This window comes from Ammodytes marinus, assembly GCF_949987685.1.
Source record: "Ammodytes marinus genome assembly, chromosome: 3".
Classification (NCBI taxonomy): Eukaryota; Metazoa; Chordata; class Actinopteri; order Uranoscopiformes; family Ammodytidae; genus Ammodytes; species Ammodytes marinus.
In genome coordinates, this window is record NC_137232.1 from 8467908 (window position 1) to 8494752 (window position 26845).

The 26845-nt window shown below is 41.3% G+C and overlaps 1 protein-coding gene across 1 annotated transcript in view; it reads right to left on the reverse strand.

Moving 5' to 3' along the window:
* Positions 1-211: 211 nt before the first annotated feature.
* prss16 (serine protease 16) overlaps positions 212-26845 on the reverse strand; it is a gene marked incomplete at both ends in the record, with an annotated part of 36416 nt that continues 9782 nt past the window's right edge. Inside the window, 3 exons of the mRNA XM_080053705.1 lie at positions 212-277; positions 796-953; positions 1047-1226. Of these exons, the coding sequence (XP_079909831.1) occupies positions 212-277; positions 796-953; positions 1047-1226 (404 nt within the window). The remainder of the gene's footprint in view (positions 278-795; positions 954-1046; positions 1227-26845) is intronic.

Sequence of the window (26845 nt, forward strand, 5' to 3'; positions counted from 1 at the left end):
ATGATCGTGCGCAGTGCTTTGAGACAGTTATGTATGGACAGTGGGGAGGTGGAGAAGGGGAGGGGAGGGGAGGGGGGGGGGTTGGAGAGGAAATGGAGGGAGATGAGGACTTTGATGAGGCCCAGCAGCCAGGCACACGAGCAGGAACAGCGATAAGAGCTGATCCGGTTATAATGTGATCTGATCGCGGCGTTCTTTTCCTCTCTAGATCCTACTCCTCCTCCTCCTCCTCCCTGGCAGCCGCCTCCAGCCAACCGGCAACGTGTTTCTCAATCTCCTGAGAGGCGGAAGACATTGGAAAAAACAATGTCTTATTAAAAGATCACTTCATGTTCTTTCATAAAGAATTAACCAAAGACATTGTAATTCATGTGTAAATATGGAGATACTGTATTTAAATATGAGTAGATACCTTCTGACTGAAGGCTCATGATAAAGACTTAAGCCATAATCAGCCTTAAGTTCAAGTCAAGGGGACACAAACACCTTCAAAGGGGTTCATGGCTGACCAGTTGGAAATAATATTGAAATTAAATGAAGAAGGTTCTGAGCATGAGCACATTTACTTTTAATGGAGTATTTATAGACTATGGTATTAAAATTGTTCTACCGCTGCACAGATACGTGGTGCTGCTGTCGTTATGAAACCCCATGAGATGTTATCTTCAGATGTGGTCCTGAAAGCCCTCAGAACATGTCCAGGAAGTGGGGGGTGGGGGGGGGGGCATGTTGTGTGTCAAATATACGTATGAGTACTTTAGATTACACAGTGAAATGTCATTGAGGCATAAATACCTCTCTGGCTTTCCTCAGCGAGCGGCGGTCTGTGACTCGTCTGCTCATCATATCAGCACAGTGAGCAGTGTCCTTAATGAAAACGGTCTGGGCTTTTTCCTCTCCTCGCTCGGGCCTATCCTGGACCACTGACAGCTCCCTCCACGGGTCCACTCCACCTGTCGCATGATTATATCGATTACTTAAACCAGTCAATCAAAATCCTGAACCGCTTGCCAGATTCCCTCTCCAGCCCCAAACCCCAGTCTCACCGTTGACATAAAGGACCCTGTGTGTGTGTGGGTTGTCTCCTCCGTAGTACATGTTAGTGAAGGCGATGCGTGAAGGCAGGGAATGCTGGGAAATGCCAAACAGCAAGTGGCAGACTTCGGTTTGGGTCTGCAGGGTCACCATCGCAGAGAATGGGCAAGCGGCATCCTCACAAGTCTGGTCTACAAACACACACGCACGCACGCACGCACGCACGCACGCACGCACGCACGCACGCACGCACGCACACACACACACACACACACACACAAATACAGAGTATATAAATAGAAGGATGATTGACTGCTTTTGTATTGCCATGTGTGTGTTTGCCATGTGTGGTTGCCATGAGTCAGGTTGTGTGTTATCAAAGAAAACAGAACACACACACCATTTTTTTAAGGCCTTTATGCAAGTGTGTGTGTGTGTGTGTGTGTGTGTGTGTGTGTGTGTGTGTGCTTTCGTTTATCTATCACGGTGGGGACATTGACCTGAATACACACCAACACCATGGGGACCATGAAACACCATGGGGACAAAAACGTGGTCCCCACGGTGCGAACCCATCCACTTGATAGGAAATGACTTTCTGATATGGCTGGTGAAGTTTCCTGAAGGGACCCCAGGGGGCAGGATTTTAAGACTTTGTGTGTGCTCTACAGCAATCCCGTAGGCTGGGCCTGGTATTGCAGTGTGTGGGTAAAGTCCCCAGCAGGCTGTTTTTTTGGAAACTGTGTGTTGTTTAGAGCAATCCTGGTGGCCAAACCTGGTATTACAGTATATGAACTAAGTCCCCATCCGCACTGGTTTTTCAGTGTGTGAACTTTTCTATGTGACTGAGTGCCATTTTTGTCATAAGAATGTGTTTATTATCTTCTAATAGAATTGTTGTTACCTAATTATTACATTTTGGGCCTCTAATCTCATGAGAATTTAATAGAATTCGCATTTGTTTCATTTTGTACACTCATTACAGTTCTCAGCTTTGTGCTTTGAAAAAAGTTCAACATTTGTGCATTTATATAATTATAGATCTTGTGGTTATCTTATGTTAATGGAATCATTTAGTGCTGTTTTCCAGTTTAGAAAGATAGATTTGCCATAGTTTTAACATTTTCCCACCAGTTAATAAAACATGTGACAATGTTGTGAATATCAGGGCTCCAGCTAAGCACTGAACGAGCCGGTAAATGCATTTTTTTAATGGACGGATTTTAGTGAACTACTAGAATCCGTTTATTGTATATTAAGCAAGAATAGCACTATTTACAACCCTGTCAATTCCCACTTCTTAGAATGTTCACTGACCATTTTAACACGTAAAATATAAAATAATATTCTGTACTTGTAGCATCCAGTGCTCAGCTGAATACTATAAACATCATAGGGTTCCGTATACTTATCAGTCTAAGGGCCTGTGTCCACCAAACACGCTTTTAAAAGGCGGAGTGCCTGTTTGCAATGGATTCTCTATGGCAGGACGCGCATGCAGTGCGCCTTTTTAAAAAGCACCCGCGGCGGTTTAACGCTCCCTGCGCCTTGCGCTTTTATGCGGAGCGCTCCGAGCACTTTTTGTTAAAAACAGTTGAACTTTTGAAGAAAAGTGCTGCTCAACCAGCCATTGGTGCACACACAGGGCGCGCTGAAAGCAGCGCACGGAGCGCTCCGCCTTTTAAAAGCGTGTTTGGTGGACACAGGCCCTAAGGGTGCACTCACACTGGGAAAGTCCGCAAGTTCACTTGCTTTGGTCCAGACCAAATATAATTGAGATTTTTTTTGTTTGGTGTGGGCCACTTTCATATTGCCCCTTTTGCAAGTGAACCAGCATTATGAAGCAAAACCACACGTGATCTGTGGTCATTCATTCATTGGACAGACATTCTGGGGTGGAGAGAAGCAGGAAGCACAAAGTGAAAACTGCGAAATATATCATTAATATAATATGGAGTTAAAAATTATAAAGAAATAGGCCTACATCTAGCCTAAATGAAGTAGAAAACATCAAATTATTGTTGTTTCATATGGTTATGATATGTAAGCCTATGTCAATGCACCGTAATGTGGCATGTAGGCTAGCCTACGATGTGAAACATAATTTTTTTACTGTATTTTTGCTGCTGGACGTGCGGCTCACAAGAAGAATAGGCTCAAGCTGACACACAGCTGATTTAGCTGTGTGTCAGTTGAGTGTCAGTTTGGCGCAGCTCAGCTCCATACTGACACGGGGGTTGTATTGACGGTCGTGTTAGCATGGGAAGCAAAATAAAAACACGTATGTCATGCAAAGCGCAGCGTGAACCTGTTGGCACTGTGCGGGAGACACTTCCTTCTCCTTCACCTGATTGCTGAACACATCAGTCATTACTCCAGGTTACCAGTTAGTCCTACATGGGGCCATTTTTTAAAAAGACGACAGACCAGATTGGAGAACCAGGCATTTATTTTGGTGATGGTTTCTGTAAACACAATGAAGGCCAGCCTTGTTCCTTCCACTCCCTGGATGAACATACACATAATACACTAACAACAATAAAACCCCTTCTCCTGAAAAAATACTTGAAGAGGGCCCTTCCTGGGATTGATGAACAGGGAATTCCACCCAGACTAGAGATGATGATGAAAATCCAGGAAGGATATGGACGTCCTTAGGGAAGCTCTCCTATGGTGAGAGTCAAATAAAACGTTACAATTCACAACAATGCACAACACAAATTATGTCCTGGAATGATTCTCCATCAGTCATGATCCCAACACCACATTTAAAATGGTCTTCAGGCTAAAAAATACTACAAAGAGCACACTTACCGTGTCCTGGTCCCACACAAAGTAGGAGAGACTCTTGGAGATTTGGGTGACAAAGTAGAAAATCGAGATGAAGACCATAATGAGTGGAATAATCACCCTCCATGTCACCTGCCAGAAAATATTGGGCTTGTGGCCAATCATGAACTCAATGTCCTTGTTAAACCTGTTTGGAAACAATAAGAATGAGAGTTGACATGCTGGCTTAGTGTATGTAAAAACATCCATAAAATAATGCATTGTACTTTAAATATATAAAGCACTCTCTACTTTGTGATGAAGACAGACTTTAAGGAGGAAAACTCCATTCTGTTAATGTAGTCCAAAACCTTTCTTTTTGTTATTGCACAACATAAATAATAGCATTCGGGGAGGCAGCTGATATAACTATTGTACATAATCAAATATTTTGCATATTTTTACTAGGGCCCGACCGATATGCATTTTTGGGTGCCGATGCCGATTCTTTTTTTAAGAAATCCCATGAATATATATTTAAAAAAATACTTGTTTGAACCCTTAAATGTATATAAATACTTGTTACTGTTGATAGGTGTACAGGAGCTTTTTATTTATTGAAATATGCATCATTATTATCTTAAAAAAAATAAAGTGTTACAAATATGTCTAAAGTGAAATGACGCATTTTTAAACTCAGACATTAAGCACTTTATGGAACTGCACCCAACCCTCTGGAACTCCCTCCCTCCAAAGATCAGCATCTCAGATTAAATAAACCCATTCAAAAGTCAACTCAAAACTCACCTCCTTAAGAAAGCATAATTACACCTGACTCCACTCCAAACCTTATCTGTAATTTGTCTGTATTTTCTTTTCTTTTTCTATAAGTATGATTTTCTATATGTTTGATGTTAAGTGTCTTTGAATGACCTCCAATAAAGCACTATATAAATTCTATATAATAACTATAGTAATATCAACTACTATTAACAGTCAAGAGATGACCAATGACTCTGCTATTGGTGTCAGGGGGAACTGTCAAGTGTGAATGAATCCAATGTATTACAACACACCTGCTGCGGCTATAATGCTACCTCCGGTACCTATCTCACTCAACATGATTGCTTAAATAAAAAAATAATAAAAAAAGGCAAAAAATCGGCGGCCATTTTGCCGATTTTTCGGAGATGTGCTATAATCGGCCGATTAAATTGGACTCAGTATCTTTATCTCCTATGATAACTGACATATTATCTCTGTTCCAGGGTGAGAATGCCCTGCTTTGTTTGAACTGTGTTAAGACTCCGAACTAATCCGAACGCACCCCTGGCTCCATACTACACACACTGCTAGTAAGGAGAACGGTAGGTTAACAACGAGATAAGCGATTGTTATAGTGTTTTAAGTTGTGTTTTATTCAGTGTGGATGACATTATAACTGTCAGTTAGCGCCGTCACGTCAGTCAGCCGGAGCGCCTGTTTAGTGAAGTTTATTTTTCTTTCTCTCTCTGTTGTGTGAGCGTGCACGTTGCCGCAGTAACCACCTATCAATTCACGGTTGAAACGTGCTCTCCCTGAGTTTGTTTGCATCGCCCTTGTGAGTAAGTGCATGGAGTTTCTCGACGTCTATAAATTATAATTTATGCACGTTATTAAACGGCCGTAATTCGCCGGATGCAACAGCTGTTTAGCGTGTCATCACAAGCCGAATATTGCTATTGTTCTTTTCCTGGGATCTGTATGCTGCTGTGCATGTTAAAGAAGGAAATAAACATAGGATAAATCCTTACTCCTCCTCTCATCGTCTCATGCTTCATAGTCTGATGTTTTTGGCCTTAAGTGGTGTTTTAGCCGACACACCTGAAGTGAATCCAGTGATAGCAGATCAGCAAGGTACATTCAGCAGTTTCCTCTACTACTTTTGTTGAGAACAAAATACTTGAAGTGCAGGATAAACCTCTTGCTGTCTGTTGATGTGCAATAAATAGTGAAAGTTATGTAGCCTACAAGTAGCTCTACCTGTCTGTTCAACTCATTTCAACTGACTTGTGAAAACTGCTCAGAAAAATATTTTTTCTTTGACATAGGCCTATAGCAACTTTTTTTTTTACAGTAGGCTAAAGCAAATAGTTACTTTCCCTGGTAACTAGTTACTTCTATTATAAAGTAATTCAGTTACTAACTCAGTTACTTTTTGGAAAAAGTAGTAAGTAACTATAACTAATTACTTTTTTAAAGTATAGTTCCCAACACTGCCTATGACACCTTAGTGTCACATCAGTAGCTCATCAAAGTCTGTGTTGTAAGCGAGTTTAAGCGGAAAATGTTGATAATCGTTAATACACCACAAAGGGTAATATTATTAATTTAATTATTTATTAATTATGGATAACCTTACTTTACTGTACGTCTGGCTTAGCTAAAGAAAAGACAGACATGTTCATTAGCTGAAGTTAGCTTTAATTACCACATTTTCAGTTTGAAAAACATGCCTTCATGCTTCAGACAATTCATAGTAGGAAGACAGACTAATTTGTTCTCTTTATTCCTCAAACCACACAAAATGTTCCATGCAAATGGAAGCAAGAACATTTTAACAGTAGTTTGCAAAGGTGTTAGCCAAACTTATTGCATATCAAAACTAATATAGTCTTCTTACCTCAAAGGTGCATACTGCTCGTCTTCTCCTTCGGCAAACGTTTCAAAGCTTCTCTTCAAATCCAAACCAAATGCATGGCACCAATCAAAAGATCAAACTAACATTCTTGGTGCATTCAGTTGCACTGTTGGACAATGAAGTTGCATTCGAGGATTGCATTTCAGTCAAGAGAACTGTTTATCCCATCTCTAGTAAGAAATTACTCAGTGGTGGCAAAAACCTAACTATGACCGTTCAACTGTGTTAAAAGTAACCACATGCAAGTAATTTCATGTATTTGTAGGTTGCCAGACTCTGCAAACAGCATCATTTCAAAACACTTAAATACATCAGCTAAATCCATATATTTAGCTACACAAATCACGTTTCATTGTACCAACACTGGAGCCAGTGATCACTGTAGTGGAAAATGGCTCGCATTTGTCTTTTTAAATCAGTGTGTCATTGTCAATGTTAGCGGCTAACAATTAGCAGTTCTTTATTGACAATTCACGGTTAACATTATCAGCTAACAGCTGCACATTTCTGTTAACAAATCAAGCATCCTTAAACAGTCAGAGAACACAGGCCCCTCTGTCTTGCTCACACAGTATTACCAAAGTTATTCCTAACTTTTTTCACTGTCTTCCTGAGTTCTGAGCTCATCACTTGCTGTTGTTTCTGATTATCACAGTGTGAAGGGGGAACACGGTGCACAGCAGTTGATTTGCAGATACATTCTCAATTATAATTGAATTATTTCCAAAGTACTATAAGGTTTGGGTCAAATTATGATTAGGTTATCAGCTGTACTAGAAAACCCCACTAGTGTTCTGCACAAATGCTATACATAGTGACCAATAAGTGGATTTTTTCCTGTTTAATTCTACAATAGGCAATCTTTATACTGTAACTATAACTTTATACTGAGCCCTAGCCTACCTTATGCCTCGTTTCCACCGAGTAGAGCGGGTCGGGTCGGAGTGGGTTGGTATGTGTATTTTGGCTTTCCATTTGCCAAAAGTTGGGTAGGGTACGGATATTAGGGCCGCCTGAAAGGGTGCCGACAAGGCGGAGGTACAAATGCCATGCGTTTATTGGTTGAAATAATAATTTCCACAGTGTAGTCACCTCGGTAAGAGTGAAGAGAGTCTTGTGCTTTGGCGAAAAATGTGAGCGCAGCACTGTTTACTGTGTGGTGTTTTTCCTCGTTGTTAAATTAATCCGTGGGCTACACTCACAGACCTATAAAGGCTACACTGTGTCTCACTCATAGATAGTAGGCCTATATAAAACTTCTACGATGTCACGTTTCTGCCGCAGCCAGCGCTGTTCGGTCACTGTCACTATTGGTTGCACCGGGCCTTCTCTGTACATTTAGGCCTATCGTCATAATACGCTCACAAAACGGGGGAATAAATAAAGAAGCGGCTGGTTTGACCGAGCAAAAAACGAGAGACTGCTGGCTTGACCACAATTGTTCCACAGCCCGATAGTTTGACCCACATTCTGGCGGGGGCTATCGCAGTTCAGCCTAAACACCACCTAGAATCTTAAAAGTGAGCTGTCCCGCTCTGAGCCGCTCCGACCCGACCCGCTCTACTAGGTGTAAACGAGGCATTAGATGCATCACTGAAGCCATTTTGTATGTTTTAGAGCAGCAATGCAGCAGCACAGCAGAGACAAGATGAGAGGTTTTAAAATGTATAAAGGGTTTGGGTTAGAGTATGAGTTGACAGTGCATGATGAGCATATCTGCAAGTCAGTTGTTAAAAGTCTTCATTCTGTATGATAAAATAACATATATTTTTTTCGCTTTTGTAATGGGTAAGTTAAATGCTGATATTGTACATTAGGCCTCATGTAACGTTGTCTGTTACAACAAAGAGAGGGAGAGACAGGAATAGACCAATAGATTCAGTAAGGTAAAGCAAAATATAACAGTAGATGTTTCACAAGATTTCACAAAAAAATTGGAAAAATGGGATCGCTTGCTTGTAGTAAGTGGCATGTGGCATTGTGACTTTTTTTCCCTTTTAGGGTGTTCAGAGCAGGGACAGACAGCTGAGAGACACTGCAGTCAGAGGACAGAGTCATATCAGCCACACTCAAAATTCACAGACTCAAGTTTTGTCGAAAAGAGTTTTAAGTTTCCATGAGAGATTGTCCAAGGTCATGCGTGGTTGTAGGCTTACCGGAAGTATGTGAATAAAGCAGCATGTGAAGAGGCCTGCTAATATCTTTGGTGTGAATACGGGTTAAAACACTACAATAGCCCAGTTAATACCTATGCGGTTGCTTTTTTTCTCGATCAAAGTCATAATATGCAATTATACATTACCATTTACCCGACGATAATGTCAAATATGCATATTTTTTATACTTTTTTCTTGTAACAGTATAATCACAACTTTGCTATTGTAGTTTAAAGTGTCATAAGGGCAATGTATATGTCATGTTCACAATTTTCTATGTGCATGGTCGTTAGAAAAGATTGTATTAAATATGTTGCATAAAATTCTGGATGGATGAAAGGACTGTAAATCATGTTCCCTTGGGCTGGTATTAGCAGGAACATTTCAGAGATGGCAAACAAAAGTACCTAAAAGGCAAGGTAAAGAAATGATTAGACAGGTTCATAGATTGGTCAGCTGTTATGCAGGAAAAGGCATGTTCGCAAGTTATGATAGCTCTCCACCAAAGACAACTGATTTCTCTGCATTTATGAAACAAGCAGAAATAAGTGTAGATCTTGCCAAAACAACACTACAGCAGGCAGAAAAAGCAGTAAAGAGGGCTGAATGTTTTTTTACCAATTGCCAATGCTTCATAAAATAAGTTAGATTCCCAATTCAATCTCAGTCCTCAGCACATCAAATGCCTGTTATGAGCTTGACTCCTCCAGAGACACAACAGGTTACACAGACTGACATAGTTATGCCTTACCCGTTAACACCCAATCTCTACAATAAAGGATTTGACAAGCATGTGCCCTATGGTTGTCAGCACTACTGTGTGATGTTGACTCATTTTGGTCACTATTACCACTAAAAACAAATAGCTTCATTTTATATAATGGGCTTCCAAGGTGCTCTCTGAATCTAGGCCTGGGCTTGCTTGTGTCCATGAATGGAAACATTAATACATAGGCTAATTTAGTCAACAACTTGAGGGTACTATTTATTAGATTCAATCTATTGAATCTATCAAATATTTAGTACAGCCAAACTAACTACACTGCATCTAGATGATTTAGGCCTATGTCAATAAAGAGCAAAGGTTTAGAAAGTAGCCTACAGTATTTCCCTCTAAAATGTAGAGGATTGTAAGTATAAAGTGTTAGGAAAAATATTTTTGTGTTCTTTTAACCAGAGGTCTAGAAGGAAAAACAAGTAGAAGATTTATTTCAAAGCTTAAAGGTTAATTATCTAAATTGAGTGAGCAGAAACATGTAGGCCTACATGGAGCTCTCAAAAAGCGTCCCCAGTAAGACTGAAGTTAAAATGGTGGGACATAGTGTTATATGGAAACAAATACATTATTTCTGATTGTTTGACTGTGTGTTGGAGGCTGGCTGTGTCTTGCCCCTGACACCTTTCCAAGCTGGTTTCTGATGGCAGGTATAACTTGAGAAGTTTCGTTGCTAAGGAGTTGCTATGGTGCAGGCAGAGTTCTCAAAAGTTGCCTGACCATTATGTAAACCAAGTGATAAGCTAAATATGTGCTACTCTCTATGCATGGTGTTCATAGTGCGCTCTTAATATGGTGACAAAGCTCAAGAATATGAAGTTAATAAACATATAAAAGTGTACTAAATAGAGTATAAGTGTTAAAAGCATAACATGTAAAATTAAAATGACAAAAGTCGCATTGAATGGAAATACTAGTATAATTGGTTAAAAATACTTAAAACTAAAGTAAAAGTACTTAGTTAGTGTCCACCACTTGTATAGTGAAACTTTGGTCAAGTAGAGAGAGCTAACAATTTTCTACTGTGCGGTTTACTGGAGTTTTACTAGCCTGTAAAACTACACTGAGTCACAATTGAGAAGTGGTGAATATTGTGTGGTCCTCTGCAGAGTGTTAATTGATGGGCCATCGGCTTCAAAGGACACCGCGGCTCGCGTGCGTATTGCACCTGCGCACTGCCCATCCCCCATCCCCCACTCAGAGCCACAGCCAGAGAGAGTCATCTGGATGGCGTGATGGCATCAGTTAACAGGGCAGTGGTGCGCTCTTAGTATGGTGACAAAGCTCAAGAATATGAAGTTAATAAACATATAAAAGTGTACTAAATAGAGTATAAGTGTTAAAAGCATAACATGTAAAATTAAAATGACAAAAGTCGCATTGAATGGAAATACTAGTATAATTGGTTAAAAATACTTAAAACTAAAGTAAAAGTACTTAGTTAGTGTCCACCACTTGTATAGTGAAACTTTGGTCAAGTAGAAAGAGCTAACAATTTTCTACTGTGCAGTTTACTGGAGTTTTACTACCCTTTAAAACTACACTGAGTCACAATTGAGAAGTGGTGAATATTGTGTGGTCCTCTGCAGAGTGTTAATTGATGGGCCATCTGCTTCAAAGGACACCGCGGCTCGCGCGCGTATTGCACATGCGCACTGCGCACTGCCCATCCCCCATCTCCCACCCAGAGCCACAGCCATAGCCATAGTCGTCTTCTGGATGGCGTGATGGCAGCAGTGAACATGGCAGCAGCGACAGAGAGATTTAAAAGACGGATCAAATTATTACGGGCTCATCACGAGCAATGCGCAGCACGACACCAGCAGCAGGTAAGAATTTAAGATAATTATGGTTGCATGCATCTGTGGTTTTTAATTGATATGTTGTGATGAACACTGAAGCATGCCGCTAATGCTAACTAGCTTAGCGGCTCGCGCTGCTGTTGGCTAATACAGTACACTACAGGGGCTGGTTGCACCAGCTTGGCCGTAAAAAGACAAAAGTTCGTCAAGCCTAGTGACTGGGGATGGGCATCGGAACCGGTGCTAAATTTAGAATTGTTATATGAAAATTTCGATTATTTTTGATCGATTCCTGCGCATGCGCAAAATGACGTACTCACGTCATGCGACGTCACCTTGCAGGCATGTCTGTGTTTTGATTAGAGCTAACGGTTAGCATACAACAGCATTGCTGTCATGGACCTATTCAGAAAGATTGCTGTAACCTGAGCGAATTAAATGGTCAAAGCAGGCGACCAGGGATAAATCTTGCTACTTTTACTGGTCATTAGAGGAATAACTGTTTTAAAGAAGCTCCGCAAAAGCATCTCGCACATCAGGTCGCGCCGTCGCATTACAACCGAGCGCCTGAGAGCCGAGTAGCGAGCGCTGCTCTTCCTCCTCACACTAGAGCTGCAGGGCTCATAACCGAAGCAGTGCACAGCGGCACAGCAACGCGACTTTCTACACCGGCCCATATTCTAGGCTATATAAAGCACAAGCAACGTCTGTATCGCGGCTGGTGCTGTCGGGAGTAGGCTACTCTCACACGGCCAGTAGCAGCCCCCAGCCTGCTGCTGCAGACAGCAGACAGAACGCACCGTGATCACTGCCTCGTGAGCTGCCTCAGTTTGTAAATATAGCAGGCTACGTGAATATAGATAATAGAAAGAAGAAAAGAAAATGTTGATTAGAGGTGGAATATATCAGAGATTCCCCTTCTGATTATCTAAAATGTGACTTATTAAAGAGCCTGTTTAAAGACAATATTTCCCATTGGTTAGGTTTCCAAAAGCTCTGAAAGGAGTTGTGATTGTGGGTTTCATTTATTTTATGTAGCCTGTTTATAAGAACAAGATTGAGAGAGAAAAAACGATAAATAAATGTTTTTTACATAAACATTTGACCCCTTTCTTTTATCTTATTGGAATTGGGAACCGTTAAGAACCGGAATCGATAGTCAGAATCGGAATTGGAACCGGAATTGGTCAAAACTCAAACGATACCCATCCCTATATTTTACAGTGTTTTCACCATTTTAAATTCAGGGCTCCAGACTGCATTTTGGGACCATTGTTTGAGACAGTGCAAGTACTTTTTACTACTAAGAACTTGCGCGACCGGAACATTCACCGTCGGACTTATGTTTCCATTTATTATTATTACTGCCATTATTAGTGCTTTGTGTGTGAGAAAAAGAAGGGAGAGTCCGCGAGTTATTAGTGAAATGATCAACTGGGCGGATCACGTGATCTATTTTCATCGTAGTGTCAAGCTGTCGTCATGTCTTTCACGTTTCCGCCATAGCAATAAGGCTGCTAAAGACCAGAGACACATCTTGCAACTTTTTTTTTAAACCGCGTTCACTAGAGCAGAGCAGCAGCGCATGCCGTCTCTTCTCCTCCTCCTCCTCTCCTCCTCCTTGCCGCTGACAGCCTCAGCTTGTCTGATACAGGGCTCTAGACTGCGACCAAATGCTCGCATTTTGTAACATTTTGAGACAATGCGAGTACTTTTTAAATCTAGGGGCGCGACCGGAAAATTTGCCGAGATTTGTTTTCATTGAGAGAGAGAGAGAGAGAGAGAAGGGACAGTCCGTGAGTGATCAATGAAACGATCAACTGCGCGGATCACGTGACCTACTGTCCTCTGTGTCCCGCTATCGTCACGTCTTTAATATGTTGCCAACTGGCGACTTTTTCCGCTATACCTGCCGACTCTCCGCCATAGCGCTAAGGCTAGTTAAAGACCAGCGACACATCTTGCAACTTTTTTTTTACCGTGCTCCTCACCGCTGACAGCACTCACTCACACGGGCAGTCTGAGCAGGCCCCCCCTCCCACCTGCAGCAGACAGACAGCACCGTGTGTCAGGTGACGTTTGTGAACACGAAAATTATTTTATAGGTCCATATTCAATAAGCCACTGCATATCCATAAAAAAGCTAACATTGTGGTTAAATGGCAACCCAAAAAGTTTGGAAAGTGAGTTTGTGTATGTAAATAGGCCTAGTTAATTTGTAAATTACTTGGTCAACATTTTCTATTAATTGTGCCTCTTTCAGAATTGTCAGCATTTTCTAGTTGATGTTGTCATCTAGCTACTACTATTTTATTTTGGTCCTGTAACTATTTTGCTTACAGAGGATTCAGCAGAGATAATAATCAGAGGGCTCAGATGTAGAAGGGGCTGTGGTGAAAATGGGTTCCTTTCCTAAAGAAATGTCTGAAGGATTTCACATGGCAATTAGGTGTTATTATCAAAAAGACAAAGAACTATATCATTTGTCAGTGTGGTCCAAAACATGATGGCAATACAATATTAGGGGCCTAATTAGTAAAATTGGGAAAAATGTGAATATATATAATATATATATTTTTAAAGGCCTACTTCACCGGTTTGAATATGAAGGTGTATTGAATTCTGAGATCCTATGTAGTATAAAAAAAAACTTACGTTGTAAATATTACTGTGATGTCTTTTACTGTGACATCACAGTAATATTTACAAAGTACGTTTTTTTTTAACCCTATATTTCTCTTTCTGTGATGTCACGAGAAAGAGAAATATAGGGTTAAAAAAAAAACACTCTTTCTGCCTTTTCTCAGGCTAGGATGAACCGATTTAATTTTTTTTTCACATTTATACTACATAGGATCTCAGAATTCAATACACCTTCATATTCAAACCGGTGAAGTAGGCCTTTAAGGTGTGCCACTAAAATTTCTGCTTGCCCCCCCTAAATGTGTTGGGAAAAAAATGCTCCTAATAGAAAAGGTTAGTCTGGAGCCCTGCCTCCAGACTAACCTTTGTGGTGGCTTTGTTATGAAGTTTCTCCTTACTGTGCTGACCTCCTTTGCAGGGCCAGACCCAACATGAGAAAAAAGAGGATCAGACTGAAGAGCTAGAGGAGGGAGAGAAGACCGAGCTAGAGGGAGAGAAGACAGGCGGCGAGGAGGAGGAGGAGGAGGGAGAGAAGACCGAGCTAGAGGGAGAGAAGACCGAGCTAGAGGGAGAGAAGACTGAGCTAGAGGGAGAGAAGACCGAGCTAGAGGGAGAGAAGACCGAGCTAGAGGGAGAGAAGACCGAGCTAGAGGATGGAGAGAAGACCGAGCTAGAGGGAGAGAAGACAGGCGGCGAGGAGGAGGAGGAGGATGGAGAGAAGACCGAGCTAGAGGGAGAGAAGACCGAGCTAGAGGGAGAGAAGACCGAGCTAGAGGGAGAGAAGACCGAGCTAGAGGATGGAGAGAAGACCGAGCTAGAGGATGGAGAGAAGACCGAGCTAGAGGATGGAGAGAAGACCGAGCTAGAGGGAGAGAAGACCGAGCTAGAGGATGGAGAGAAGACCGAGCTAGAGGATGGAGAGAAGACCGAGCTAGAGGGAGAGAAGACCGAGCTAGAGGGAGAGAAGACCGAGCTAGAGGGAGAGAAGACCGAGCTAGAGGATGGAGAGAAGACAGGCGGCGAGGAGGAGGGAGAGAAGACTGACGAGCTAGAGGTAAGTCCAGGGTTTTTCCTGGCTCAGAAAGGGCCTATGGGGGGTCAGTACGTGACCGACTTTTTTTGGGTCGTGACTGTGCAACAGTAAAGGCAAAACGTTTGTGTATTTAAAGAGGGTTTTGGGGTTAAAAAAGGGCAGTTTCTGTCCAGCTAAAGAGCAGTCAGCCTGTCAATCACTGTGTTACCATGGAGCTCACTGACTCTTAAATCACAATGAACAACCCTTAGATATTAACTGACTAATAATGTTATTGTTTATAATTGGCTTAAACCTTTTTAAAGTTCCTTTTTAGATAGGGGCTGTTGTGAGATTATTGTGGACAATTAGGCCTACTGTGATGCGATAGCCTATAATTCATTAATGGTTATTATTAGCCTACTTGCTTAATTTTTTTTTAAATACAGAGGTTATTGGTCGTTTTGGAACATGTATTTCCCAATTTAAAACATAAAAATAAAGCAGCATTGAAAATTCAGAAAATCAATCTTGTATGGCTACACTAGCATGCTGTTCTACAAATAACTCAATAGTTGAAATAATAAATACAATGTGTTTTCTCCTTAAAATGACTAAATACATTTCTCCAAAGGTCAAAGACAGTAACAGTCAGTGCGTTTACATGCAGACTCATAATCGGGTAACTAAACGAATAAGACTTCAACAGGACTTTTAAACTGCATGTAAACACCTTTATCCGATCTACTTCGCACACAAATCGGCACAATAACGGACAAGAGATGTCGGATAAGAACACCTAGATAAGTCGTTCGTTGGCGGCATTCTCTCTGCATGTATACAGGGATCGGACATCGCTTATCGGACTTCTCGTTCTGTGCTTGTGTGCCTGCGCGTGATAGGCTACACCATGGGTTATTGACGGAAGAGAACCGGACGTGGCTCTTTCAACACTTGTTGAAAGCATGGTTGAAAGGGCTACAGCGCCACCTAGCATAGTGGAGACAGCCATGCATTGGACATTTATCCGATATCTGAAAGGCCATGTAAACTCAGACAAGTGACACGGTCCGTTCGAGTGTCTAGTTCGATATATGTGATAATCTAATCTAGTTGTGCCATGGAAACGCACTGAGTGTGGTACTTCTATAAACACTTATGCCTCGTTTCCACCGAGTAGAGCGGGTCGGGTCAGAGCGGCTCAGAGCGGGACAGCTCACTTTTAAGAATCTCGGTGTTGTTTCCACCGCCGACCCTACCCTTACTGGTAGGGCGGGGTTTATGACCCTACCCTTACTGGTGGGGCGGGGTTTAGGCTGGACTGCGATAGCCGCCGCCAGAATGTGGGTTAAACTATCGGGCTGTGGAACAGCTGTGGTCAAGCCAGAGCGGTCTCTTGTTTTTGCTTGGTCAAACCAGCCGCTTCTTTAGGCTATTTATTCCCCCCGTGTTGTTGTGAGCACACAGACGGCTCGGTGCAACTGATATACAGTGAGCGAACAGTGCTGGCTGCGGCAGCTACGTGACATCGTAGCAGTGGGACACAGTGTAGCCAACTGGTTAAGTTAATGACGAGGAAAAACACCACACAATAAACAGTGCTGCGCTCACATTTTCGCCAACACACAAGACTCTCTTCATGATTATTTCTACCAACTGTGGTCAAACCAGCGGTCTCTCGTTTTTGCTTGGTCAAACCAGCCGCTTCTTTATTCCCCCCGTGTTGTTGTGAACGTGTATTTACTAGCCTACTATCTATGGCGAAAACACACAGAAACGGCTCGGTGCAACTCATGAGCGAACAGTGCTGGCTGCGGCAGCTACGTGACTAGCAGTGGGACACAGTGTAACCAACTGATTAATTTATTGACGAGGAAAAACACCACACAATAAACAGTGCTGTGCTCACATTTTCGTCAAAACACAAGACTCTCTTCACTCTTGCCGAGATGACTACACATGGCGGAAATGATTCTTTCGACCAATCAAATGACGGGGGTGTGTAGCTCCACATTTTCGGCCCGCTTTCAGGCGGCTAGTACCCCTACGGAGGAGTACTGAGATTGGGAGCGGCTCAGAGCTGTTAGGTGCGCTTAAACCGTACCCTACCCAACTTGGCAAATGAAAAGCCAAACTATCCGGACCGAACCGCTCCGATCCGACCCGCTCTACTCGGTGGAAACGAGGCATTACTGAAACTTGCCTGGGCCATCACTCTCATGCATTCCTCAAACTTTTCTCTGCGCTGTCTGAGCTGATAGATAGGTTGTGTTGCCACGGTGATGTGGAGTCTTAAACTGTTCTAGCTTTACAGAGCACTTCTTTCTGTTCAGCTGCATTTATTTTCGCCACCAGTTCAGTGACGGCTTGCTTCTGCTCGTTTACTCTCCCGCTTGCATGCCGTAGTCACACATGGCCGCATACAGAGCCGCACACAAACACAGACACACACACACACCAGCTGATAGAGGAACCCTTTGAGACACGTGCACATTAATTTACCGCAAATCGCGGCCCTTCGCAAAGTTTTGACCATGGAAAGAGGTGCATTTACCTTTGTCAGATTTTTTTAACTTAAAAAAAAAAATCTGTTGGAGACCCCTGCTTTAGATCTATCTTAAAGGTGCAGTGTGTAATATGACATCATCAAGAAAGTTCTAGAATGCAATGCTCCCTGGGTAACCCCACCCCTTTCGAATAATAACAGAAGCTACAGTGGCCTTCAAGGACAAGAACAATTCTAAATTTTAAACAATGCACCTGATGACATTCCAACTATGACACTTTCAAGATGGCGGCACTAGGCTTTGGTCCAAAATATGCAGAAATATGGACATATGAGACCCTTTTTAAGGGAAAAAATAATAATTCAAAACATTTTGTTCAGCTATTATGCACTAAATGAAATGTACTTATGGATATTATAATTGCTTTCTACAAAATCTGCTAGGAAATAAAACCCAAAATTCTACACACTGCAGGTTCAACACAATGTAAAAATGTATTATTCTGCAATTGCTAATTGTATTTGAGTGTTTTTTTTTTTTTTTCTGTAGCCCTTTCAGGAAATGGAATGCCCCTCAGACCCAGATGTCCCTCCACTGAGCAGAACAGAGAGTGTCTTTGTAAGTTTACAGACACACCTGTGTGTATCTTGAAATCAGTTGTGATGACAAAAATAAGAACTACAGTGCCTTGCAAAAGTATCCATACCTCGTAAACGTTCCACATTTTGTCACGTAACAACCACACGTACATTTATTTTATTGGGATTTTTTGTTCAGACCGAAATAAACATATTAATCACTTAAAAATGGGCAGCTTATGGGGTGCAACACAGTAAGACGCTGATTCAATAGTGCGCACACCGGCCACTTAGGAGCGCTGCATGGGACTGCGTAAGGGCAGTTATCTCCGTCTTGGAGCAGCTGGGGGGACTCTGCAGCACGGGAGCTGCATTCATTCATCGCTTCTAACATGTTTAGTTTTAAATATGTAGAGTAGTACGCTGCTCTTTATTATAAAAAGACAATGCACAACATTTAGCCTTACATTTTATTTATTTGACGCACTTTTGAGATTTTAGTTTCTATTTTAATGTGTCATTGATCGCTAAAGCGAGCGATTTATTTCCACCATTAACTGGCACCTTTCGGCTTGTTTTTCTGACCCGGGACCTCGGCAGTAATGGTCCACGGTCACGCTGGTGGAACTGGACCATGGGCGCTCTCACAGCTGGTGGTTGCCTGGCCCTGTGGAGGTTAATACGGACCGTTTTGTGCCACTGACGGCTGACCACTCGTGCCAAGCACATCTGTCATACAGTAAAACACAAAATGTTATTTTTAGATGTGTATTTCTTTCATTGGAAAAAAAAACAAGACCGGCGTTATTAAAGGCCCTGGCAACCCAAATCCACTAAATCCTTGTAACTATGTTATTTGGGGGGTAAAATCAGTGCTAATATGTATATGAAAGGTTTTAGGAATATCTGTTAGCCCCCCGCAAACATACTGTCATGTCAGTTGGTCGACCATTTGAATAATCCTGATTCGAATGTTGCCTTAGAGCTAAGGCTTGGGACGTCACAGGAAGGATCTCCGTTATAAAATGCATTGAGACGGCCATTAGAAAATTTCTGATTCGAACTTTGGCTTACATCTTTTGCTTGGCACGTCACACGTTCTCTCTTGTGCCGCGCAAGAGATACAGACTGTCTCTTTGCGCCTGAGCCTACACTCAAAGCCCCGTCTGAGTGAAGCAGCGTGCACCCCGGTGAAACACTGTGATGGTGAAATTCACAGTGAGACCTCGCCGAGCCGCCGCGCAGAAAAACGATGTGGTTTAAGACTAAATGATAACCGGGGATTCTTGCACGTTAACGTTGTAGAGGGGGCAGGCTTTCACGTTCCGATTGATTTTTTTTTTTTACATATTACGAGTTTAGGCCTACTCCTTGTGCTCTTAATTCAAACCGCATATCGCATCAGCTCACGTGATGAGAAACATAATCCGACTCAACATAATTTTTTTTCTCTCTCTATTCCCACTCCTATCCTCAGAAAAAATTTGATTTTAAAAATGCATATGCCTAAAATAGATGAAATGCCTAAATGGGAAATAAACTAATAATAAGAGATAACAATAAATATGAGACAGAGATATTTTTATATATTTTCATCGTGACACTGACACCTGTTTCAATTAAATAGGTTGTGGTGGGAAAAAATTGCCTATAACTAATTGCAAACCTATATAGGCCTAATAATAATAAGTTAGGCTACTTTCTGCAAGTGATGTTGAGCTGCTGCTCTCAGCTGTGCCAGAGCATTCACCGTTGCTAAGGATACCAGCTACCGTGCAGCCCGGTGCAGCAGTGTGAACTGCCAGTCAGGCTCGTTGTGAGCATGTGCAGCATTTTCAAGTTTGCGTCTCGTTGTGTGGTGAATCTTTGGTCTGAACTGGGCTTAACCTGCTCAGCACCGTGACTGAGAGAACGTTCCCTTACAGAACGTTATTGGCCACGCCCACACCGCCCTGCAAAATGTTCTCGACAGCAAAAAAGACTACATTTCATTATATTTATGAAAATCTATTTTTTATCAGATAATTGTAAACAGCTTATTGAGAAACCCAACATCAATGTCATTTATTTATTTGTGAGGGTTGCCAGGGCCTTTAAAGGTTTAATATTTTCCCTTATCGGACAGTTGGTACGTCTGTTTCTCCTCCACCACTTATGCCTGCACCTCCAGTTGGTGTTGCATTTCAGAGCAGCAACACACTTTTTTTTAGTGGTGATTTTTAAGTCGGACCACTTTTTCTTCACCTAGCCTATGTAAAGAAATTGTGACATAAAATTGTATATGCTACTTCATATCATATGAGCGATAACACTGATGTAAACCTAAAATACACCAAAATCAGCTGGACATCGCTGTTGACCGCAGCAGTTATTTCCTTCCACACTGCTGCCTTCTGACGTTCTTTGTTTTAATGTTCCGAAATTATTATTTTTTTTCTACTTTCGCTGTTATGCTGTCAATTTATACTTCAGAGAAGTTCCTCTTCTTTTAACGTAATGCGCATATCCATGTCTTCAAACCTCTCGGCGAGGCCTCTAAACTGAGAAAATATAGGGGCGTGATTTCAAATTACTTTTTTTTTTTTCAGTCGTCGCATTTATCAAATCTTGCTGATCTGCCGAGATACGACCATTTGATAAATACCACGTGATATCTGGGGCCTCATTTGTCAAAGTGGGCCAGCACTTTGTACAGTGCACACTGTCATAAATGTGCTTTTATAAATACATGTTATTCCATGTTTCTCCCTTCTTTACAGGATGAGTTAAATGGATGGCTCTTCTTAAATATGTGGTCACATTTCCAATTTCTTCTATGGTTTTCGAGAAACAAGGGGTGGCACAACTTCCAAAATGCACAACTTGCCCCACTCTCCCCTATATATAAAAAATGTAAAACCATGTATAATTGTCATTCCACTTCAGCTATGCGCCACTTTGTGTTGGTCTATCACATACAATCCCAATAAAATAAATGTAAGTGTGTGGTTGTAATGTGACAATGTGGAAAAGTTCAAGGGGTATGAATACTTTTGCAAGGCACTGTATATTATTGTTGATGGGAAAGGCATAATTTGAAAAATTAAGTGGGAAATATTCTTAATTTAAACGTAATTGAGTCCCATCTGATTTTCTCTTCTAGCTTACAAAAAATATGCTTAGGATCTCTGAAGATCAATCAATCACAAGCAGTGAGGATGAGCCTCGCACATCATCATCAGAAACGGACGTTTCGGAGGAAGAAAGAAAAAACTACACTTCAACTAAGAACTCGGTTCTACGCTTGAAAAAATGCAGACGGAGATTGTCTGCATTTAACCGGCTTGACACAACCTTTCAAACTACTTCTGAGTCCTCTTCCCGTTCAGAATACTGTGAAGATGTTGTGAGACTGCACAACCATATCGATGCAGAAAGGCCCAAGTATCGACTCAATCTTGAAACTGCACCAAATAAGAGGAACTGGTTAAGTCTTGCTAGACTAACGCTCTGTGAAGTCATCGTCTTCAATCGTAGGAGAGAGGGAGAAGTTTCAAAGATGTCCCTGAATGACTTCATGTTGAGAAACACCTTTGCCAGTCATCCAGATCTTGACCTTGCCTTGACCGACGTGGAAAAGAAGCTCTGCAAATACTTTGAGTGTGTGGAAATCAAAGGTAAGCGGGACAAAAAGGTCCCTGTCTTACTCAGCCCAGACATGGTGTCCTCCATACAGATGCTGGTGAATTACCGACGACGATGTGATGTGCCGGATGAGAATGTTTATTTGTTTGGTAGACCTGAGGCAGAAAGTCACCTCAAAGGATCTGATGCCATCCGCGCTATCGCATGTGAATGCGGAGCGAAGGACCCGCAAACATTGACATCGACAAGATTAAGGAAACAAATGGCAACAATGTCACAAGTTTTGAACTTGAAAGACAATGAGGACTGCCTCACTGGTTTTATGGGTCACATCAACATCAAGGTCCATAGACAATATTATCGGCTCCCTGAAGGGACATTAAAAGTTGCCAAAGTTGCAAAGCTGCTGATGGCCTGTGGGAGAGGAGAGCTATCACATTTTAAAGGGATGACATTGGACGAGATCAACATTGAACCAATTGGTATAACCTCACCTTGCACACACTATTTTTATCATTTTAATTTGTGATGGTTTAAATGTCATGGGTTTGTTGTGCTTGTTGACAACATTTTTTGCTGTGTTTATTTAGAGGAAGTACCTGAAGACAGCTCTCTATCTGGAGAAGAGGAGATGTTGAGTCTATCCTCTAACTCATCAGGTACATTCACTGAACCAGTGGTTCTGGAGGTGGGGTCTGGGCACTCACAGGGCTTCCTGGGTGTTCCCAGCATGAAAGGGAATAATTTGATTTCACTTGTTTACACCATAACACACTACTACACAACTATTGTCATGTGTTTTATAAACTTCATGTATGTTAAACATCTAAAGCTTTTATCTAATGGGGGTCTAATTTGTGTCAGTTTTGGGGCCCTTGGGTGGGGTATCTATTAAGGACCAAAAATTACATAACTTAAAATATGTTTTAGTCTTGAAAAAGTTGAATTCCATATTTCTACATGTATTATTTTATATATTTGTTTTTGTTATGTCATTTTTCATCCATAGGTTACAACCCTGAGGAGGAGGAGGACGATGAGTCTTCAACCTCATTACAGCCGAGCAAAGGTATTTCACCACTTACCTGTTCCAGAGGGTGTAGCAATCCAGTTAATACACAATTCATAATTATTAATTATAATCTTCTTCCAATATCAGAGTACTTTTACTGTCATTCATTGTTTTCTAAGCTCTGCTTTAATTTGTCTATTTAACTAGGCTTTCTTCAATGTCTGCTCCAGGGACAGTTTCTGTAATTTCTTATTCAATGCAAGATACACAAATCAATATCCTTATCATACCAGGAGAAAAAACTTGAATGAAAATGTATTTGATATAGTGCTTTAAGTGAACCTTTCTACCATTATATCTCTTTGTTTTCAAGGAGCGTCAAGACATGTGAAGAAGAGGAAACTCACACAGAGGACACGCACAGAGGGGGACGATGAGTCTGGAACCTCATCACAGCCGAGCAAAGGTATTTCACCACTTACCTGTTCCAGAGGGTGTAACAATCCAGTTAAAGTGGCTACGAGTAACTTTGTCGGTTGGCGGCCCCGTTGGACAAAAGCGGTAGTATTTTTACGACGCCCGCTGTCGTAAAGCTGTTTTGTAGCGCGTGCCAGCCGTGCAAGTGTCAAATGATTAGGACACATTATATTGCATGTCCGTGTGTTGAAAGTGTGAGGGCACGGACACTTATCGGCTCCGTGGGAGTGGTTAGTGACACTGCATCAACTAATGCCAGTCAGTGCTACACACACCTGATTGCGATGAGTTGATGCAGGTTCACTAACCACTCGCACAGAGCTGAAAGATTACGTGTCCTCACAGAAAGCGAATGAACGAGAGACGGCAGTTAGTATGGATCACGATGAGGTAATGTGTTTATGTTGTTGTAAATAAGGACTATTTCAGATGAATAATCGTCATCTGATGATGGTGAAGCAAAGTAAACTTTGTTTTAGTAGGCTACCGCTCATTCAGTAAACACTGCAGTCTAGTTCGCTCCTGTGAAATTGTATACACATTGCTTGGCAACGCCTTCCCGCCCGTATATCCCTCTCCCTTTTAGCTTTTCTTCATTGCATTCTCTTTTTTTTCTTTGATGGTTCAGCCCCGTTAGCAGTCATTATGACGACAAACAACTGTCTCAAACAAGGCTCCCGCTCCCCTTCCCTCACCTGGAGGGATAGGCTTCTCAAATCGCGTTGCTGCGATACACTGAAATCTGCAACCAAAATGAAAATGTGACCATATAGCCTGCACGCGCAAACCGAAAATCGGACTGGGTGTGCGACCAGACCAAACGCAGTAATAAAAACGATATAAATACTTATTTCTTTGTACTGATGGTCTCGTTTGCTGTCAAAGGTAATTTATGATTATCAGAGGAAACATGAGGCTGCTTAAAAGATATTTAAAAGTTACTCTTAGCTGCTTTAAAACACAATTATTAATTATAATCTTCTTCCAATATCAGAGTACTTTTACTGTCATTCATTGTTTTCTAAGCTCTGCTTTAATTTGTCTATTTAACTAGGCTTTCTTCAATGTCTGCTCCAGGGACAGTTTCTATAATTTTATTATGTTTTTATATAAAATGACACATTCTTATTCAATGCAAGATACACAAATCAATATCCTTATCATACCAGGAGAAAAAACTTGAATGAAAATGTATTTGATATAGTGCTTTAAGTGAACCTTTCTACCATTATATCTCTTTGTTTTCAAGGAGCGTCAAGACATGTGAAGAAGAGGAAACTCACACAGAGGACACGCACAGAGGGGGACGATGAGTCTGGAACCTCATCACAGCTGAGCAAAGGTATTTCACCACTTACCTGTTTTCTGAGGTCTACTTATGTCCTAGACCACTGTGTCGAGAAACATTGGCTTAAATCCCAAAAGAATATATTTAGATTATTGAAAAACCTGGAAATGTATTTGAAAGAAGAACCTTTATTAAATAGTATTATTCTCTCGAAAAATTTAGGGAATTGCACAATACATGAATGATAGGACATTTGGTCCAGCTGCTTTTTGGAAGAATTTGTCTTCAACTCTACCGTCTCAAAACATGAGAAAATTAGACACATATAATGATTCATGATAGAGATAGATAGATAGATTCTTTAATAATCCTTTAAAGGAAATGACAGTGTCACAGCAGTGTATGGACAGACATAACAAACACACATTCCCTCATATAGCTAAAATACCAAAAAAAAAAGATTAAAAACAATAAATACAATAATAAATACTACAAAGAAAGTGCAAAGTTATTGTTGTGCATAATAAAACCGTATGGCAGCTGGTATACAGGACTTCCTGTAGCGCTCCGTTTTGCACATTGGTGCAATTAGTCTGTGACTGAAGGTGCTGTTCTTGATCACCTTCAGGGCGTGGAGTGGGTGAGTGGGGTTGGTCATTATTGTATGCAGTTTGTTGAGGATTCTGGCCTCTGCCACCTGCTGGACCTTGAGCTGCTCAGCCCCGACCACTGAGCTGGCCTTCTTGATCAGCTTGTCCAGCCTGTTTTTGTCCGCTGTGCGAGCACCTTCTCCCCAACATGCCACAGTGAGTGTGCACTGGCCACCACTGAGTGGTAGACAGTGCACAGTAGGGGTTGGCAGATGTTGAATGACCTTAGTCTCCTCAAGAAAAAGAGTCGACTTTGTCCCTTCTTGTACACCGCCTCCATGTGGCTTTTCCAGTCCAGCTCACTGTCGAGTTGCACACTAAGGTACCTGTGGTTGGCGACCATCTCCACCACAGTGGACACAAGCAGCTCTGAGTCCTGTCTGTGAACAAAAAGGAATTATTATTATTTTTATTATTATAAACTGGTTACACCTTTCAGGTGTGTGTGGGGAGGGGAAAAGCTGAACAACAATGTTTCTTTCAATTCCTTTTACACAGTAACAAGGGACCCTTATTATTATTATTATTATTATTATTATTATTATTATTATTATTATTATAATAATTGTAATAAAAAAGGAAACACTCAAATGTGATAAAAGTTGATGCAAAAATCCATTCTATGTTATTTGTAAATAGTTTACTTTTACACAAGAAACCCTTGCACAAGGAAACACAGAATAAACATATTTTGCCATTAAATAGCAATAGTTATAATAATAATAAAGTAAAAGGCACTTTGTCACACTTTTCAATTGTGATCAAAGTCCAAACTGAGAAATAAGTCCTGTTAATATAGAATTGACAAACGTGCACGACACACAAAGCTTTGACATTTTACCATTCATACATATATTCTTACCTGTCTTCAAATGGGTCGTAACCATCTCTATATTCATCTTCGAGTAAAAGCCTCTTATATCGTTGTGTCACCCTCTCCTCCTCTCCATGTTTGTTTAAACATTTTTAATTATTTGTTATAGATGCATCAAGCAGGAAGAGGAAGATGTGGAGCAAGGAAGAAGTACCAGCTGTTGAACAGAAGCTGATTTTTCTGCATTAAGACTGGCAAGGTTCCTGGTAAAGCACAGTGTCTTGAATGTATCCATGCATTTCCAGAGGCACTTAAAGGTAGGACCTGGGAAGCTGTGAAGTACTACGTGAAAAACCGTATATACACTTGGAAGCGGCGGGCTACAAGTACATTTTAACTGCAAGTTGTTTTAAGGCAAGATTTTTCCAATCTTCTACTGTCCAATTTGGAAAGCCTGTGTGAATTGTAGCCTCATTTTCCTGTTTTTAGCTGACAGGAGTGGCACCCGGTGGGGTCTTCTGCTGCTGTAGCCCATCTGCTTCAAAGTTGGATGTTTTGCGTTCAGAGATGGTATTCTGCATACCCTGGTTGTAACGAGTGGTTATTTGAGTTACTGTTGCCTTTCCAACATGCCATGTTCAAAGTCACTCATTTCTTCCTTATTCTGTTGTTTAAAAGGTTTAGTACCTAGGGGGCAAAACCCCTTTTTTGAAAAATAGACATGGAGCGTTGTAAAAGGTTGTTCACCAGAAATTATATCCAGGACCTTCCAGGATCCCAACCTGGGTGGACAACCTGGTCAACAAGCTGCTGGAAAGCTACAGGGGGCCGACAAAAAGTTTGAATAAATATGAAAAATCATCAATATCTTACTAATGATGCGTAAATTTGCATATCTGCAAAGCCCCAAAATCTAGATGTTGGAAGAAAACAAAGTCAATTTGTTTTTAAATTTTGAAAACAAAACAAGTGTCCAACTGCCTGAAGCTTTTTCTAATCACAGTTCAAATTTGATCAATAACC